Genomic DNA, 17,011 nt, shown 5'->3' with positions numbered 1-17,011 from the left:
TAATAAAAAATTATGAATGTGGCACATCAAAAGATTTAAAATTGTGTTGGAATTTTTAAAAAATTTTTGATAAATTCTAGTTATTAATAGGGTGATAAAACTTTTCAATTTTAATAAATAATTATTAAAAAAAATCCTAAAAAACCTATGATCTGTACTGCATATTAACCCTAAAACACACTATTTATTAAGTTTGTTAAACGGTCTTACTTGTGGTGTTGAGTCAAGCACGTTCTGCAGAAGGACGTCAGCTTGTGAGTTCTTGAGGTTGATAATGCTGGAAGCCCAACTTCCTCGTGTCTTGGCTTCGGTGTTCGAACTCTCGTTCTCATTTGCAGACTAAGAAAATATAAATGTTCTGTGCTGATAATATAAAAATGTTGCTTCATGGAACTTTTATTGGGTTTTGTTATACTTTTTGCTTTTCTTATTGGATCTTTTCACTTAAATTAATTCTAACTAATATATCACATGTCCTGGTTAAAGTGAAAGTGATAGTTGATGGTATATTTTATAACTTTGATAAATAAGTTTATTTTATTATAAATAAACCACTTATTTGGGTAGACTATGCACGGGTCTGTAATGTAGCTTGATAATAAACTGCGAAAAAAAAGGTCGAGTAGATCGACATCATCTTGATGAAGACGTTTCGATATGAACTTGTATCGTCTTCAATTAATGTGACTGGGAAGCAATTCAAGCATCACTTATAAAGGTGGGACGCAATTGTTATCATTCGGAGTTTTATTATCAAACCACTTGTTCGTTCAACAATTGAAAGTATAATTTAAACCTAAAAAGAGTGTTATTTTACCTTTGGGATACAAGTGAAACATATTAATTAAAAAGCATAATGGTAGCCATATAAAAATTTAAGTGAGAAAAACATTATTACTGTAAATCAGCCAATGTGTAGTTATTCACAAACAATGCAAAAAAAGTCAGTTTTATGACTTCAGTTGTAATTTTTACCTAATTCTCAAATTTTGTTGATAATTTTTAGGAAATTATTAAAACTCGTATACATATGCATATGATTTTTGTTGTCAAAATAAATAAATTTAGTGCAAACCTCTTCATTGTTAGACTCATCATCTGTATCTCCTTCGTAAACTTGTTTCGGGAGTTGGTCTTCTTCAGTTTTATCTCGTGCAGCGTTTACAAGTTTGCCCGATCCGTAATCTGCATAGTTGCGCTGAATCACACTGTAGTTCTGAGTGTACGACCTTGACAAGGGCAAATATAGGTTAAAACAAGGGCACCTAAAAGTTTCTGAATCTTAATTTATAATAGAATTTTTTCTCCCCAAACTGTAAGTGTGACTTCTACAGTGACGGACAAAATGGATTTGATAAAAATAAGCAAAATAAACTTTTTACCCTACTATAAAAAACTTAGATGGGGACTGACATATAAAAGCTTGGTATGCTTAAAATCACGCTGTTTAATTATTATTAAAAGAGCTTTCTTTGATCGCAAATTTATAAAATTATTTGGCGGCACTTTTTTATAGTTGTTAACAAAACATTTCTTGTATCTGGCACAACAACTTAGTTTTAGTGGTGATAGTAGTACTTTTGAAGTTTGAGAAGCAAAAGTCAGATACTACATTTGTTTCAAATGCAACTGATTTGTGTTAAATTAAAGTAGGATTCTTGTGATCAATAAAACTTCTGCCCACAGATTAGGAAGAGTTTAATAACAGACAAAAATAAGAACAAGCAAAATGAATTTTTCATCATACTTTACAATGCTTGGGTGCACCCTACCCTTGAGTCTCAATGAAGATGCAAAGTTTTATACAAATGCAAGGCACCCTATTGCTGTTAAAATTGACAAACCCGCGAATTTATTGAGTGTACAATAAAATAGTAGTTAATATTCAATACAAGAAACAAGCAAATATATTTTGTTTTATTGGCTTTATCTTTAAAGTTACTCATTTTTAAATGAGAAATACTTACTTGAGACAACACTGTAGGTGAGTGGTGAGGTCCATTACATCTTTTGGCACAGGAGGCCTTACCGTTCTGTACTGACGCTCATTTACAACCATCTACAGATCACAACATGTTGGAGGTAATTTAACCACACAACACAACATAAAAACTTGAAAGGGGGCAAATGTATATGATAAAAAGAATTACAACCCAATGACAAGAAATTATCCATTTTTAACTTGACGCTAAGTTAGAAAAACAGTTAAAATAACAAATTTAAATATTAAAAATAAATTACTTAAGCAAAAATAGATCTTAACATGTAACAGTAAAGAACATTTTTGTAAAAAAATATATGGTTAGACTGAGAATTTAATTAGACTTTCTTCATTGTATTTTTTTCTATTGAAAAAGGAAATCATTTAAATTTACCTTCTACAAACTACATAAAGGAAATATTACCCATTACAAGGTTTTGTAAGTTTACCTGTACATCGTCAACAGGAAAGTCTGCAAGGTTTTTAACGCTTTCGTCTTTCCCGACGACCGCTTCCACCTGCGACTCTATCTCCTGCTCAAGGTCAAGAGGTTCCACAAGGTCGTACAACAAACCCTGTAGTAGAAAATAAAAAAAATTTGTATACTAATAAGATGTTTGTAAACAGTTATATTAAAAGTGGTGCAAATAAATAATAACAACTGAAAAATAACACAAAATAAATGAAAATAACTTTTTATTTAAATTTTTATTTTCAGGATTTTTGATTAACAGTGTTGTCTGTTTCTGTTATACAGTAAATATAAATTACAACCAAATTTTTTTTTTCGGAGAAAACATTTACAAAGTACAGTATTTACAATTGGTGTTTAGAAAAAAAACAATAAAAAGTTATTTATGTACCAATCTAATAATTTACCCAACTGTTAAAAGCAAAAGACCGTTGTGATAACTGCCCATCATTACGATGTTTATCAAACACTTTTTGTCTACTACAAGTGTTACAAAAAGTTGTTGTAATAAGTATGTTTTCTTACCATTGATCCGAAGCTTGCGTTTTCGACGAGTGAAGCATGAGAAGAAACTGATTCGAGGAATTGCGACGGAATTTGTCGTCTACCTTCGCTGCTGGCTGATCCACTGCTTCAAAGTAAAATAAAATCCTGGTTAAATCATAAAAAATAAATAAAAATACATGTCTAGTGCATAGTTAACATTGTACCAGGGTTGACACACATTTTTATGAAATAAAACTCAAAAGACATTCAAAGGATTTTTACTGAATAATTATAGATTTTTGAATATAATTAAAAAACAAGAGCATAAATGCCACGATCAGCACAAGAAAAATAGTTAAAAGACGTGTGTTACTATCAGCACTTTCGAAACACATAACTTAAGCTGCACTTCAAATAATTCAAACCCTATTCAAAAATATTGAAAAAACATAGACTTTCCGACATGTAAATTTATTCTCAGACAATCGAGACTTTTAAAAATCTAAATATTTTGTGACAACCCTGTATAATTTATACAAAATTCAGATTTTTTATTATAATTAATTGTAAAATTTACGTCTTGGATCATTGTGTACTGTATACCCATCTGTTTATTTTATTCATTTATGCTTGTAATTTTAAACTAAATCAGTTGACAAAAATACAGTTAAGAGTATGTTGGAAAAAATATTTTTGCCAATTAGAACACTAGTCTAGTTAACAATAATTACACAGTAAGCAATTACTTCAAATATAAATTGTAAACTGCCAAAATATGTTATGGTTTTTACACTGTCAATTAAAATAAATAAAAGTCACGGTATGGCAGATGTTAATCGTACCTGCGAACAACAAATGTGCCAAACACCGGAGACGCCAATGCATCTTCTTTGTCTGTCATAATTTCAAAGTTAACTGCTTATTTTAATAACTATTCTGTGCAACATCTACATAAATGCTAATCACTTGGTATGGACACAATTAGCTTGAAATGCAGCAAAACTGTTAATTTATTTCACTATAAATATAATTATACAAGAAACATCCTGAATTTTGAATACACACAATGGTACCCTGACAAAAACCACCCAAAATACTAAACACAAAATTTTAAACAATTCAGAAGGAGAATACATTATTATATAAAATAGAATATTTCTCTTTTATTTTCAACCAAAAATTCCAGTTACTAATGACAACTTTTTCTAAATTAGCTTGTAAACAACCTTTATGACCTGCAAACTACAAATAGCAGTCAATTAGCTGCCAAGAGACAGCAGCGATGCACTAAAACAGGAAACTAATGAGGAAATGACATCAAAGCTCAACAAAATTGTTATAGGCATCGACTCGTGGCTTGTTAGATATTTGTAATTGTGTACATTGTGAGCAACCGAAGTGACTAATCAGCGAAAATGTTTTTAGAACTTTCAAGTCGTAGAAGATTTAGTATGTAGGGCTAAAGCTCATTAGTGCTAGAGAAGAACAAATAATCAAAATTTACCCTTTAGAATTTAAATTCTTTCATGTAATCAAAATGCATATTGCTATTTTGTTGTAGATATTAACTAGCATAACTGTTTGCTGCATAATATTTTTGGTTCATGCCACTCTAACTAGTTAAACCTAATGCCAAAGAAGCTGAAAAACATTTTTCATAATAAAAATTTATTATAGAAAAGTTAGACAGTTTTTTATTTTATTGCAGAATCATAAAGCATTATATCATAAATATTTTAGCAAAATTAAAAAAAGTTGAATAGTTTAAATTTGTTTACTCCTTGTTGCACTTTCTAAACATATAACTAAAACTGAGAATCGAAAAATCAAAGTACATTTAAAGCCTTTAAAAATCTGTGATTTTTTTACAATTTTTCAATCCTGAAATTAATTCAAAGACATTTAAAGAATTAAAAACTTTGTGGCAACCCTGAATAATACGCTCAGTAAGGATCTTATATAAAAGAGAAAAAAATGTATTAGTGTAATGTTAGATTTTATGATTTAACAGAAATCATGCAAAGCTATTTTTACTTACCGAAGTTTAACACTGCCATATCGTGAGCCTAAAGTTGATGAAGAACCTGCATCAAGAGCTGTCGAAAACCCGCTCAAGATATCGGCAATTTCTGATGAAGATGCCATGATTGTTACTTTATAGCATTAGCATGGTAAGCTTGTAAATTTGGCAGAATTAGTCAGTTAGTATAAGATTAGATTACCTGCAAATTAAGTAAAAAATATTTAAACAGTGGCTTTTTAACACAAGCAGATATACAACTTCATTTAATCGCTATAGTTAGTGATTTGACCGTCAATATTAGAATATATTATTAAAATCAATTTTAAATTGCTTTAGTTTTGGAGTGCCAAGCGAGCGATATTGCGCCGTCTAACACCTCGTTCAGTGGCTCATAAAATGAATCACTGACGAAATCAAAGAAATGATTACAGTTAAAATCCTATTTTTTCTAGCAAGCAAGCAGAACTTCAGCTATGCTGGCAATTTATATTCTGTATACTATTTTATGGGAAAACCTCAATTTGTAAATTACAAAAAAAGTACAATTGTGTACTTTTGCCACATTAAAAACGTTGGATAAATAAATTTGCCAGAATTGCCAATTGGATTATATTTCGTACTTTACTTTCAGATTTTAACCAATAATTCTGCTTTTTGAGTGTTTTTATGACTGAACTAATTCATTTCCTCCCCATATGTTTTCAATTTTTTTTTAATAAAACAGCTTTTTAAATGTTATAACATGATAAATTGCATCTAAGATAACACAAGGATATTAGCAAAAATATGGGGGGAAATGGGGTTAAATACATTTTGAATTTACAGTACTGTTAATTTGTTATAAGATTAATTGAAATCAATGTAGCTGAACTAAAGTAATAGTTGAAAGTCCGCAACTTAAACTGCTCATCTCTGTAAAACAGCCAACATCCAATTATTAGACTGGCTATTCAGACTGAATAGAACTTAGCATATTAAGGTTAAATAGCGTTAATTCCGCGAAATAATTTACGAAAATGCAAATTTGGGGGCGGCAACTTTCCTTTAATGTAGTATTCACTCAACCGTATCTCCACAACACTATTTTGGCACAAAACAAAAATTGTTTGAGTTTTCTATTTATTTCTCTTTTAAAGTACAATATGGAAACAGCTATTTTAAAAATATTTTATCTATTAATTAAACAAAATTACGCTTGCTTTTAAAACATTATTGGATGATAAATATATCGCCTTTTTTTAAATAAATTAATTCGCAGAATCCAGATCATTGATGTACACAAGATTACTTGTTCATCCTTTATAGCAAAATGCTCATATTGCGTTTGTATATTTTAATTTTATTCTTTTTAACTTTAACATAAATATGCTCTAAAGTTTTAAACATATCAACCCTTTAAGTTAAAGAAATATGCATAAATATTTGCCACTTGATGCGCACGAGAGTAAGCTTCCCTTACACCGCTGTAGCGCCCCCTAGCGACGTTGCCAACAGATTCGTCTCTCGACTTTCCAAGAAAAAAGCCGTAAATCAAACAAACTGGAAAGTGCGACGGCATAAAGCTACGTAACCAGTGTCTGCAGAATGTGCGTCTGTTGCTTGTTTGCTGTGCCTTCTTAGCATAGATGGGAGCTTGCTTTAGCACGCTGTCTTAATATTTACGTTCTTCAGTAAAATAACGCCGAAACGGCTGCTATGTTGCATTACATTATTTGTCTTGCATTTTAATATCGAGAATTATAGTAGATTAGCTTATTAGGGCAAACAGCTGCAGGCGCGAGTTCTTAATTTTAATTACAGAATTTGCCAGCTTAGCTTAAGAAGAACAGTTTTTAAAACACAATTATCACAAAGTGGCATGTTAAATCACATTTTGAATCAATAGCAACTAATTAGTTATAATTTATAATAGTTGCAACATTAAAAATTGTAAATTTGATCAATTTAATTTGTGCTACAATTAAATTAACTGAAGCATTTATACATATTTTTAGTGAAATAGTTTATAGTGTTTAACAGTGAAAGTTAAAAGTGAAATGTAAAAACTGCAACAAAATGCCGTAAAGGAATTTGTTATGGATGTTACCTTGCGCCAAAGCAGCCAACTAAAAACCAACGGAGTAAATCACACGACTGGGAGCAATATGCCTCCCACTAGTGGTGAACATGGATTAAACGGCACAACTGCATTCAAGCGGACACAGTCGTTACCCGCAGAAAGACGTAAAGCCCGGCACCCGTTACCCCCGGATTTACTTCAACCCACTATTCAGGAAAATATCAACCAGAATGAATCCAATATTTCCGTTTCTCAACATCAAAGTGGAACTCGAATGAGAAGAAGTTTTAAACAGGGCAGGTCTTTTCTTAAACGGAAGGTATCACTTTGTTTACACTTGTTGATAATGGTGTTTAATATTTATTGTAAAATTGTCACAGTATCCACTATTCTTTAGCCAGTCTGCATTTCATGGCACATCCTGTCGAGATCTTAGGTGTGTAGCACCAAATTTTGAAGTGTGTAGGTTTTTTGCACACCTGAAGTTCTGAAATCTGGCACAACTGAATCTTTTTCTGTTACTTAGGTGTACAAAGAAACTTTTAAGTTTGCACATAATTGATTTAAAAAATGTCGGGTGTACACCTGCCGGAAAATGCAAACCGACCATATTTTATTGCTGAAAACCTTTCTGTAATTGTTTTTGTAAAATGTTGTGTGCTCCGCTTGCTAATTTACAAGTTAATTTTTAACTACATCAGATATTTGTGTTTTGTCGTCTTGTTGGCTCCAATAAACTCATAAAAATTATTGTTGCTAAAATACTTAAAATTGCTCCGCCTACAAATTTAAGTTGGTTGCTTTCATTTCATTTTTTTAGATTTTTAATTTTATGTTGTTCATTAAATTTTTAAAAGCAAAATCCATTTCTATAGAAATTCGACAAGCTGTGATTGTCTTTTCAGGAGGATGTTCGTGTTAGCATGTTCATTCCAGAAGGTCTAAACATCAATGACGAAATCAAGCAGAGGCTTCAAAACGGCGAACACAATCACCTGATACCAAACGGGAATACTAGTTATAGTTCTTCAAGCCTACCAAGCCAGCACAAACCCAAACCAACCGCCACAAACGTGATAGTAAGGAAACTTCAAGACGGCGTTCGACGAATAGGAAGCTTGTCTGAGAAACACAAGCCGGCTGCGCTGGTTACAAAAGTTGTGGAGATCGTACAAGCTGAAAACGAACACCTTGGGATTTTTATCAAGCGCCGTCGTGTACCAAGGCAGCTTGAAAATGGGGCCACAAAGTTTGGGATATTTGTGAGCCGGCTGGACCCGGCGTGCCAAGTGGCCAGGGACGGATTATTGCATGTGGGTGACCAAGTGCTCAGCGTGAACACTGTAGAAATCGTTGAGCCCGACGTGAAGCGAGTGGCAGCTATGATGTGCTTGCCAAACCGACTTGTCCTCAAAGTGCGACGATCGCTTAAGAGTAGCGTTAGAAATGGTGTCGTCCATCCGACTCAAAACCACCTAGGGGTGTCTAACCACGCTCAAAGGGGACGCATGGCGACACTGCCTGAAGAAACAACAGTAGAATCACTCCCGATACCCAGATACCCACAAGTGAATGTTGAAAAGAAATCTGCCACTTTGAATAGTATGTACGATAACGACAGGGCCGATTTATCAGCCCCTAGAGAAATCTTGCCAGTATCTAGTAATCCAGTCCGCAATTCTGTCCAACTAAAGTTTGACGAATCGCTTCAGATATTGCTCGACGCCATTGCCGGTTGCGAAAAGCCAAAAAATGAAAACAACAATTGCAGCAGCATTGCCAATACGCAGGCAGTTTTGTCCGCAAGTAACGACCTACTAAACTCAGAAACTCGATCTGACGGAAAGTCTAGCGGAGATGCCGACAGTTTGTTAGATGAAATTTTAGTAGAAATGGGAAGTCCAAATCGACAAAACTCGCTTAAAGTACATCGCGATATCAATGAAAACAGCTACATTGATGTTCCAAGCACATCCACCAGCACAGAACATTCAACCACATACTTTCACACCTCCTTTCCGTCAATGTTTAACGACCCTGACTATGATGAGGTACCTACAAGTGACGATGAATCGTTGTACAGCACAAACGAGGAAGTAAACATCGATTTGTTCGCTTACAGAGCAAAAACTTCACTTAGATCTGCAAACAACCAAACATTGCTTGAATCGCATGCAGTTTCAGCAGCTCAACCAATAGCGCTTAGAAGATCGTTTTCCGACGTTAGCTCCAATTCAAGTTCTCCTGCCTTAGCTTTTCCACCGTCTCCAAGTTCCTTCACTCCACGGTTCCCGGTCGCCCACACCGACATCGAACCTTCCACTCCAAACCGTGACACAAGCGGCCATTCAAGCCCCACTGTTGGCATTACAGTTGATAAAAAGCGGCATTGGCTGGTCAATGGACTTAATGTTTCCGACGACTTAAAGTTAAGGCTGGAAGCCACAAGCAAAAGTGAAGTAAAGCACAGGGACACACCTGTCAAGCCAATTCTAATTGCAAAGTTTGAAGACAACCACAGTGAACTAAGTGAAAAGATGGCCACAGGGAATTCGGTAAGTTGTCTGTAAGAAAAGAGGTGGTTTTATTTTACTTAGAAGAAACTCAACTGTGTTAAGCATTTTTTAAATTTGGTAATTTTTATCAAGACAAGTTGCAGAAGTATGTATTTCTGTTACTTTTAATACAAGACAGAAAATATAATTTATGCAAGTGTTTAAAAGTACTGACAATTTGCTCACCAGTCTACAGTCATTTGGTCAACTTGAATTGCGCAAAATATAATAATTTCACGACAAAACGATAAATCAGTTTTCAAGTTTTTTGAAAAGTATAATGTTAAACAGTCGCTAGATACTCAATAAAAAAGATCATGACACCTATTAATTAACATTTCTTCTTATTAGAAATGGTTTGAAACAAGAAGAACGTCTGCGTCTTCCAGTTCAAGTAGCGCCAACTCAAACTCGTCAAATTCCCCAAGCATTCCTCGCTCACACAAAAGCTCCCTGGATAGCCCGAGTTCCATTCGAGATTTTAATCTCAAGCGAAAGAGCAGCCTTAAAAGTCCAATTGAAAAGTCGGCGAAGAGCATGCTTTCTGTCAGCTCACCGTTTGGCACCAAGACATTTTTCAGCAGTGATAAAAACGTTGAACAAACTGCAACTGTTAGCAGACCGACAAAGAAGGAAGATAAAGCAGATGCAAGTGAAAAAACGGTTTCGGCACCAACTAATTTGAAGAAGGAAAACCATGAAGGTTTGTTTGTTTGTTAAATAAATTTCAATCCTTATATGGAGATGCATACACATTTGTTGCTAAACCACTTTTGCATAACGAATCTCCAGCAGACAAAATGTAAAAGATAGATTCTTGCTATCGACCAGATATTATTTGAAAATGTTTATTTAAGGCAGTTATAAAAGCATCATATCAATTCTAAAATTTTAATTTTAAGAGTTAGAAAGACTTTATACTTTTATACCTGTTTTTACATAACAGTGCTATTTTATAGGTGCACTTTCTTCTTGAGTAAGTTTCAGATATGTTTGTAATATCTGTCTAGGTATTACCAACAGTCAATAATAAACAATGTATATTAAACTTTTTTTAAATCAAAGGAGATATATTCTAGCAGGATAACCCCCAATCTTATTTCCAATAAGCAAAGCTGGCGATAGATGTGACCATTTAAACAAATAACGTCTTTTCATGCATTTATCAACGTTGAGCTGGAATGACGCAGCCCCATACATACCGTCTTGTCATGCTATTTGAACTTCAGTCTCTATATCAATAGAAGGCCTTTTTACGGCTCAGGTACGGCCGCATTCCAAAGCTCACATGTCAGCAGTGACTCACAAGGTTTCCTGGGCCATAAACTTACAATACTGCCTGCAGCAGTGCGTGTTAAAAAAGGCCTTGCCTCATTTTCAAAGCGCCATTGTAAGTGGTAAAAAATGCCCGCTCTATTCCATATTCATTTCCACAAAATGTGCTCATTTCCAAATAGTAATCCAGGTACATTATGTGGTTGTTTGCTTTAGCTGGACTTCACAATGCTACTTGTGCTACGCTGTGTTTATACAAGCATATGGCGCCAGAGGAATGCTCACTTCTATAGCAGTAGCCTAATGCCCAGGATTATGTCCAGCATTGAATGTTTTACTATAATTGGCACATTGTGTTGATATTGGATTTCACTGTGTGGCACCTTTTCTGGAATGTAATGTTATTAATAAAAAATCTGTTTTAATAAAGTATGAATTTTAAATTAAAAGGTTATTGCATTTTGTGTGTTTTTTCAGTGAAACTTTTACTTAGTTTACAAAGTTATGCAAATCTTTACATATGTACACATACATTTATATAATTATATATATGCTGATCTCATTGGGAATATTTTACATTAAAATACCATGAATTGTCATTTCATCCAAATCTAATCAAAGTAGAAACCCCTGCATAAACTCCCATTTAAAAAAATGCTTACCTTGACCACAAACCTCAACCACTTTAATGTATAAAATTTCTTTTTAGTAGATTTCTATAGCAAAATCAGTTGCAAATCTGTGTTTGTTAGTAAATGCCACTCTATAGCATTCCATCTTTTGTGCCTAAGTGCCAGCATGGGGGTATGAAAATAGCGCACACACTTACGGGCCACGGTTGGCGTTTCACAAAGACAACTTTGAACTTGAAGTAAGCATCTCTTAACTCACAGATTCGCCGAACCAAAACAAAAGCATTGGAGCGGTAAACTCGCTAGCAGCTAACAAAATAACCTCACCGCCGCGATCCAGAAGGAAAAACTGGATCAAGAATTTCAAGAAGTTTAAAATTGGCAGGTTTGTTCAATGCATGCCACGCCATGCTGAGTAGTTCTCAAGCAAATGTACAGCAACTGGTGTTTGTCGGACTAAAGCCTATTGAAATTAAATTTCTTGTACTTCCCTGTTCAAGTGTAGTCATGCCCAACCAAAATTCTATTCGCACATACTTGTAATTGGAATGATTTTGTAATGTTTTTTTAACTGTAGTGATTGAAAGAATTCTTTTCAATCGTAATTTAATCCTTAAATTACTCTTGGTATTTCTGTTTTCTCTATTGTTTTTACTTATTTCTGTACTCTTATGCATTTATATACTGTTGTTACTAAATATTGATAGGTTTAACCTAATGTAGATTGCTAAATGTATTTTGATTAGAAAGTACTTCTTATTGTAAATTTAGTTTGAAGTTATTGTTTAATGTTTTACATGATTTTCCAAATTACCTTTTCCAAACATTTTGGACCGAAAAGTATCACACAAGAAATAAATTTTATCTCATAGTTTTAAATTATTTTCTAGCATACAATTAGTTGTCAAATTTACCCACAGAAATATGTGTCACACAATATTGAAATTTTATTATTCAGCCCACTCAATGTGTTTAACTACATTATGAAATACAAACAGTTTTCAAATTTACCCCAATCTCCTAATTTACTTTTCACAACACTTTTAGACAGAAATTAGGATAATAAATTAAAACTTTTTTTAAGAAATATTATTTTACAACCACGTAGCTCTGAAAATACGATGAGTGAGTATACTTGCTGGACAGCGGAAGAAAACGAGGGGGAACAGCCACAGTACGGCAATCCTTTAATCCCTGGTACAAGGCACCGGATACCAACCTCATCAACACCAACTACATCAAGCAATCGGCCGAGAAGCATAAACAAAAGTGACTTCTCGGTGTTGAACCGTTATCACCTTGACATCAGCATGGTAGGTGACACGTACATGTTGTAGACCAGATGTTGTTCGCACTTGGCATATTTCCTTTGTAGTTGGTTGGGCATTGAATGGTGCTAATGCTTCATAAACTTGCTGGCTTAACTGGATTTCCTTTGTGGTTATTTTGGTCCACGACTGTATTTTAAATGATCTCATAAGACAAGTTTAAAGTGATGATATTGGGGTTGCAAATTACACCTGGTTTACACTTTTTGTGAGGAGAAAAATTTTGCAAAAAAAAACATAACACAATGAAAAATATATAAAACAACACTCCAATTTTCTGTCTGTTGCCTGTAATACATTGCTGTATTGTTTAAAATAAAATGTTTTTTTTAAATTGAGCTACTAGCATGTCTAATGATTTTGGATTTTTTTTTATTTTGTCTTAAATTTAAAACACTCAAAAAACATTGCCACAATATTAGAGCAACTGGTTTAATATTTTTACTGTATTTAAAAATTAAATGCCAAACTCTACCTGTTCCACACTTTTACAAAGAAATGTGACTAACCAACTATTCATAGCAACAACTTTTTATTCCAGGCTCACCAGAGAAGACTCAGCCGACAATTTCTCGTGGATAATAACTCTCAAGACCCAACCATAAAACCAATTGCTATTTCCCAGTTCAAGAAATACAAGCAGGCTTCCATTCAAAATGCACAATTCTTGCCCCCTATTGAAGGTAGGGTATTAGTAGAGTAAAATGGCTTGTTTACTGGTTCATAAAATTTATAACTAATTAATGGTACCTGTTACCAAGCATAATTAGGCTCATTCTCAAAATGATTTGTTTTTTTAAACAAAGTCTATTTTTTTTCTAGTAATAGCGAAAAAAATTCGAAACAAATTTTCACTGTTTGTGCTCTAATTAAAAAAAAATTGTATCTTGTCATTATTGAAATCTAAATTGCATTATTAACATGGGAAGATTAATAATATTTGTCATATCAGCTACTCTACATTTAACACACTCGAAATCTTTTTTTTTATCACATCGAAATAAATGTGTTGATTGACACACACACAGTACAATATGCCCTTGAACCTTTTATTTCCCAAGCTACATTAACCATTCAACAATTCTAACACACCCTTGTATTTCCAGGTTGTTTGGTGATAACACTCTATGGCGTTCGTGAGTTGAAGAAAGCGATGTGTGAAGCTTGCTGTCTTGTGCAAGTGGACCACGCTTCAACCAAACGTATCGGCACCACAATGCAGACATGCAGGGGCTCCGTGGCTTGGAACCAGTGTTTCGAGGTTCGTACGATGTCCTAAGGTTGTTTGATAAATATACTGTTGCTACCAGGCGTTGTATCAATTGTAAAATTGTTCTTTTTTAAAGTTATTTGCCCGTCAGAATTAAATGTTAAATTCTTTAAAAATAATCATGGCCCAATAGCTAAAGTTTAAGTTTAATTGTGTTACTTAAACTTTTGTAAATACTTAAACATGTTTTTTAACAAAAGAAACCAGTGACTCTCTAACTGCAACTAAATAGAGATCAATTATTATTAAATTCTCTTCAGAAGTAAATCACATGGCCATTTATAATAAATTGCAACTTTGTTGGAAATTTGAATAAATTACATACAGTTCCCAAATTTCATAAATCATTTTTTTCCAAGAAAACGTTTTTTCTTTTTCCCTTATTGAAACTACTTAAACACCAAAAAATATGACTGTAAGTTGTCCCCATACCTTATTTCTGGAATAAGTAACACTGTGTTTATGAGATGGTATGTCATCCATGACTGGGGTGTTTGAAAAAATCACAATGTCAGGACTCACGCCTGATCTATTTGTAGGTTGTTTTCAATCCTGGAATGCACTATTTTTATTTACATATTCATTGCGTTATTTACTCCCGCTTTATCACATGTTAATGGGTGCTTATTTTGTCACCAAACAATGATAGTATGTTAGTATTTTATTTATCTTTTTTTTTGAAAGCCCGAACTTTTTTAATATGCTAGTCAATTTTTTTTAGAACATGTATTTTTAACCAGTCAAATAAAAAAAATAGGTTTTCAAATTGGTTAAAAATATTTTTTTTAGTCCCATTTGAACAGAAGTAGAAATAAAAATGGCTGTGAACCAATTATAACAGAAAGATTGTTTAGGGTTGCCACAACATTTTTGAAATCTTTGACTGTCTTTGAACTAATTTGTGCATTGAAAAGTATTTAAAAAACACTATGCTTTTTTACAAAGGCCTTTGAATTTATTTTCTGTCCAGCTTAGGTTACGTGTTTAGAAAGTGCCGCTGCATAAAAAACAAATTTTTGTACTTTTGTTACTGTGTTGAACATGGCATTTATACTGGCTTGTTTTTAAGTGATATTAAAAACATATTAGGTTATCTATTTTGAATTTCCTTAAAAATCCTTCAATTTACTTTATAGAAATATGTGGCAGTCCTGAGTTTGCTACAGGCAATGTAGGACGTTAACACCAGAGCTCACATTCCTCCATAACATTGTTGACTGGTCATAAATGTCTGTCAGGCAGCTTTTAACAACTATTTATTGCTTCCAGTGGTGGCACAGTCCACTTTGCTCCCTGCTGTTTCTCACAAAAGGATTAGGGCACATTTCCTTTGTCACTTCCAGGAAAGCAACTCTCACTTTTAGCTCCTTTTTGTCTGTGACCTGCTGTAAACCCACAGGGGAAGCACTAACTGTGCCATCTCCTGTTTAAGACCGCAAAATGGAATGCACTATTACTGGTGTTTTGTCTCATGCCTGTTATAGCCAAATTCTTTTTTTTTTCAATTCACCTTTAATTGCCAATTGATTCATTTTTACTAATTTCCATAAAAACAAAACTTTTAACTTTTAAAATTAGTTTGCTGTAAATACAGATTTAAAACATGAATACACTTTTTTTAAACGAGAAAGACACTAGATGTTGTTTTAATTTGGGGTATTTACCTTGTTTTACATAATAACATAAAATAGATTTTTAGAACAATTTTATGTCAATGTAACTTCCATGTTTATTTTGGTTCTTTAGCATAAATTTTATGTATTTTAAATTATTTCACCCAACAACCTATTTCTCACTTCACATTATAAGCACTTCAAGTAGTTAAGAGTAATATTATTTGACCCATGACCCCACGTTCAAATGGCCTCTCCAAGTGCTACAATACGAAAGCATATGTTGCCCTTCTAATCAATCAGGTAGTTTATGTCCCCCTGAACTTTGCATGCATTCCTACGCTGACGAACATACCCCCAGGGCATTATCGTTCACACGAGCTTGCCGGCTTGCTAGATGCTCAGCTCTTTGCCATTTCTGATGTAATCAAAGTTAAAATAGATGCCAACCCTGAGGTGTGAATAACAAAATGGATGTGTTGTTGAAAATAAATCTCAACGCACTTGGAAGTTTAAGTCAAAGAACAATTTTATACCTTTTTGACACGTTTTATGATGTTTTCATATATCTACATAAACAATGTTTGGTTATATTTTTATAATCATAATTATGATATAAACAAATCAATTCACACTATAAATGTTTTTTTAATAACTTGCTACAATTTCAGTCTTGGTAGTTTGTTTCGCAAAAACAAGAAATTTGTTTTGAAGCACAATATATGAAACACACATAAATATGGGTTTCATTGGCTGGGTGAACTTTTATATCGATGTAATATGATAACCTGACATTTTAAACACACTGCAATATTTTGAGAATGTGTTAAGCACTTGTAAGCCAAACTGAAGGTTGGGTTAATAGCTTGCGACAATTTCAGCCTTTTAAAGCACACTTACGGCACCATAAGTTTTTATGCAAAATAAATGGAACTCACATGTAAATATGCCATTTGGTGGTTGGGATCTATTTAGATTGCTGTAATGTGATAAACCTGACATTTTAAACACACTAAAGCATTTTTGTTAGAAACTCATGTGTGTTAGGTGCTCAGAATGCTAACTTACTCTCAAATATGTGGCATAAAAAAAATATTTTTATATATTCCTCTTAGGTGTATTAAAATTAGTTTTAGCACAGTAAAAAACATTTCCATAATAACACAAAGTTGCACAACCTGCCTTTTCAATTATTTTTTAGCTGCAATGTTTAATTGCACGAAACCAGGATTGTGTTTGCTCTTGTTATCTGCTTTGCTTTTGCACTTTGGTGCCAAAGTTAACAGCCAACAATTATCTACCAACAGCACTCCTTAA

The 17,011-nt window shown here is 33.4% G+C and overlaps 2 protein-coding genes across 2 annotated transcripts in view; one reads left to right on the top strand and one right to left on the bottom strand.

Annotated features, from left to right (window-relative positions):
* LOC146163092 (dedicator of cytokinesis protein 7-like) overlaps positions 1-5,084 on the bottom strand; it is a 44,369-nt gene extending 39,285 nt beyond the window's left edge. Inside the window, exons 1-6 of the mRNA XM_083382575.1 lie at positions 4,978-5,084; positions 2,979-3,084; positions 2,431-2,556; positions 1,968-2,059; positions 1,076-1,229; positions 211-339 (exon numbers count right to left, since the gene is read on the bottom strand). Coding sequence (XP_083238701.1) covers positions 211-339; positions 1,076-1,229; positions 1,968-2,059; positions 2,431-2,556; positions 2,979-3,084; positions 4,978-5,084 — 714 coding nt within the window. The remainder of the gene's footprint in view (positions 1-210; positions 340-1,075; positions 1,230-1,967; positions 2,060-2,430; positions 2,557-2,978; positions 3,085-4,977) is intronic.
* Positions 5,085-6,971: 1,887 nt separating this feature from the next.
* LOC146163091 (uncharacterized) overlaps positions 6,972-17,011 on the top strand; it is a 33,961-nt gene continuing 23,921 nt past the window's right edge. The window contains exons 1-7 of the mRNA XM_083381329.1: positions 6,972-7,340; positions 7,927-9,576; positions 9,928-10,279; positions 11,745-11,868; positions 12,592-12,796; positions 13,353-13,494; positions 13,918-14,072. Coding sequence (XP_083237455.1) covers positions 7,038-7,340; positions 7,927-9,576; positions 9,928-10,279; positions 11,745-11,868; positions 12,592-12,796; positions 13,353-13,494; positions 13,918-14,072 — 2,931 coding nt within the window. The 5' untranslated portion in view covers positions 6,972-7,037. The remainder of the gene's footprint in view (positions 7,341-7,926; positions 9,577-9,927; positions 10,280-11,744; positions 11,869-12,591; positions 12,797-13,352; positions 13,495-13,917; positions 14,073-17,011) is intronic.

The sequence above is a fragment of the Ascidiella aspersa genome, chromosome 2, assembly GCF_963924565.1.
Source record: "Ascidiella aspersa chromosome 2, kaAscAspe10.2, whole genome shotgun sequence".
NCBI lineage: Eukaryota > Metazoa > Chordata > Ascidiacea > Phlebobranchia > Ascidiidae > Ascidiella > Ascidiella aspersa.
The sequence above is the reverse complement of the archived record's forward strand: the minus strand, read 5'-3'. Positions and strand labels throughout refer to the sequence as shown.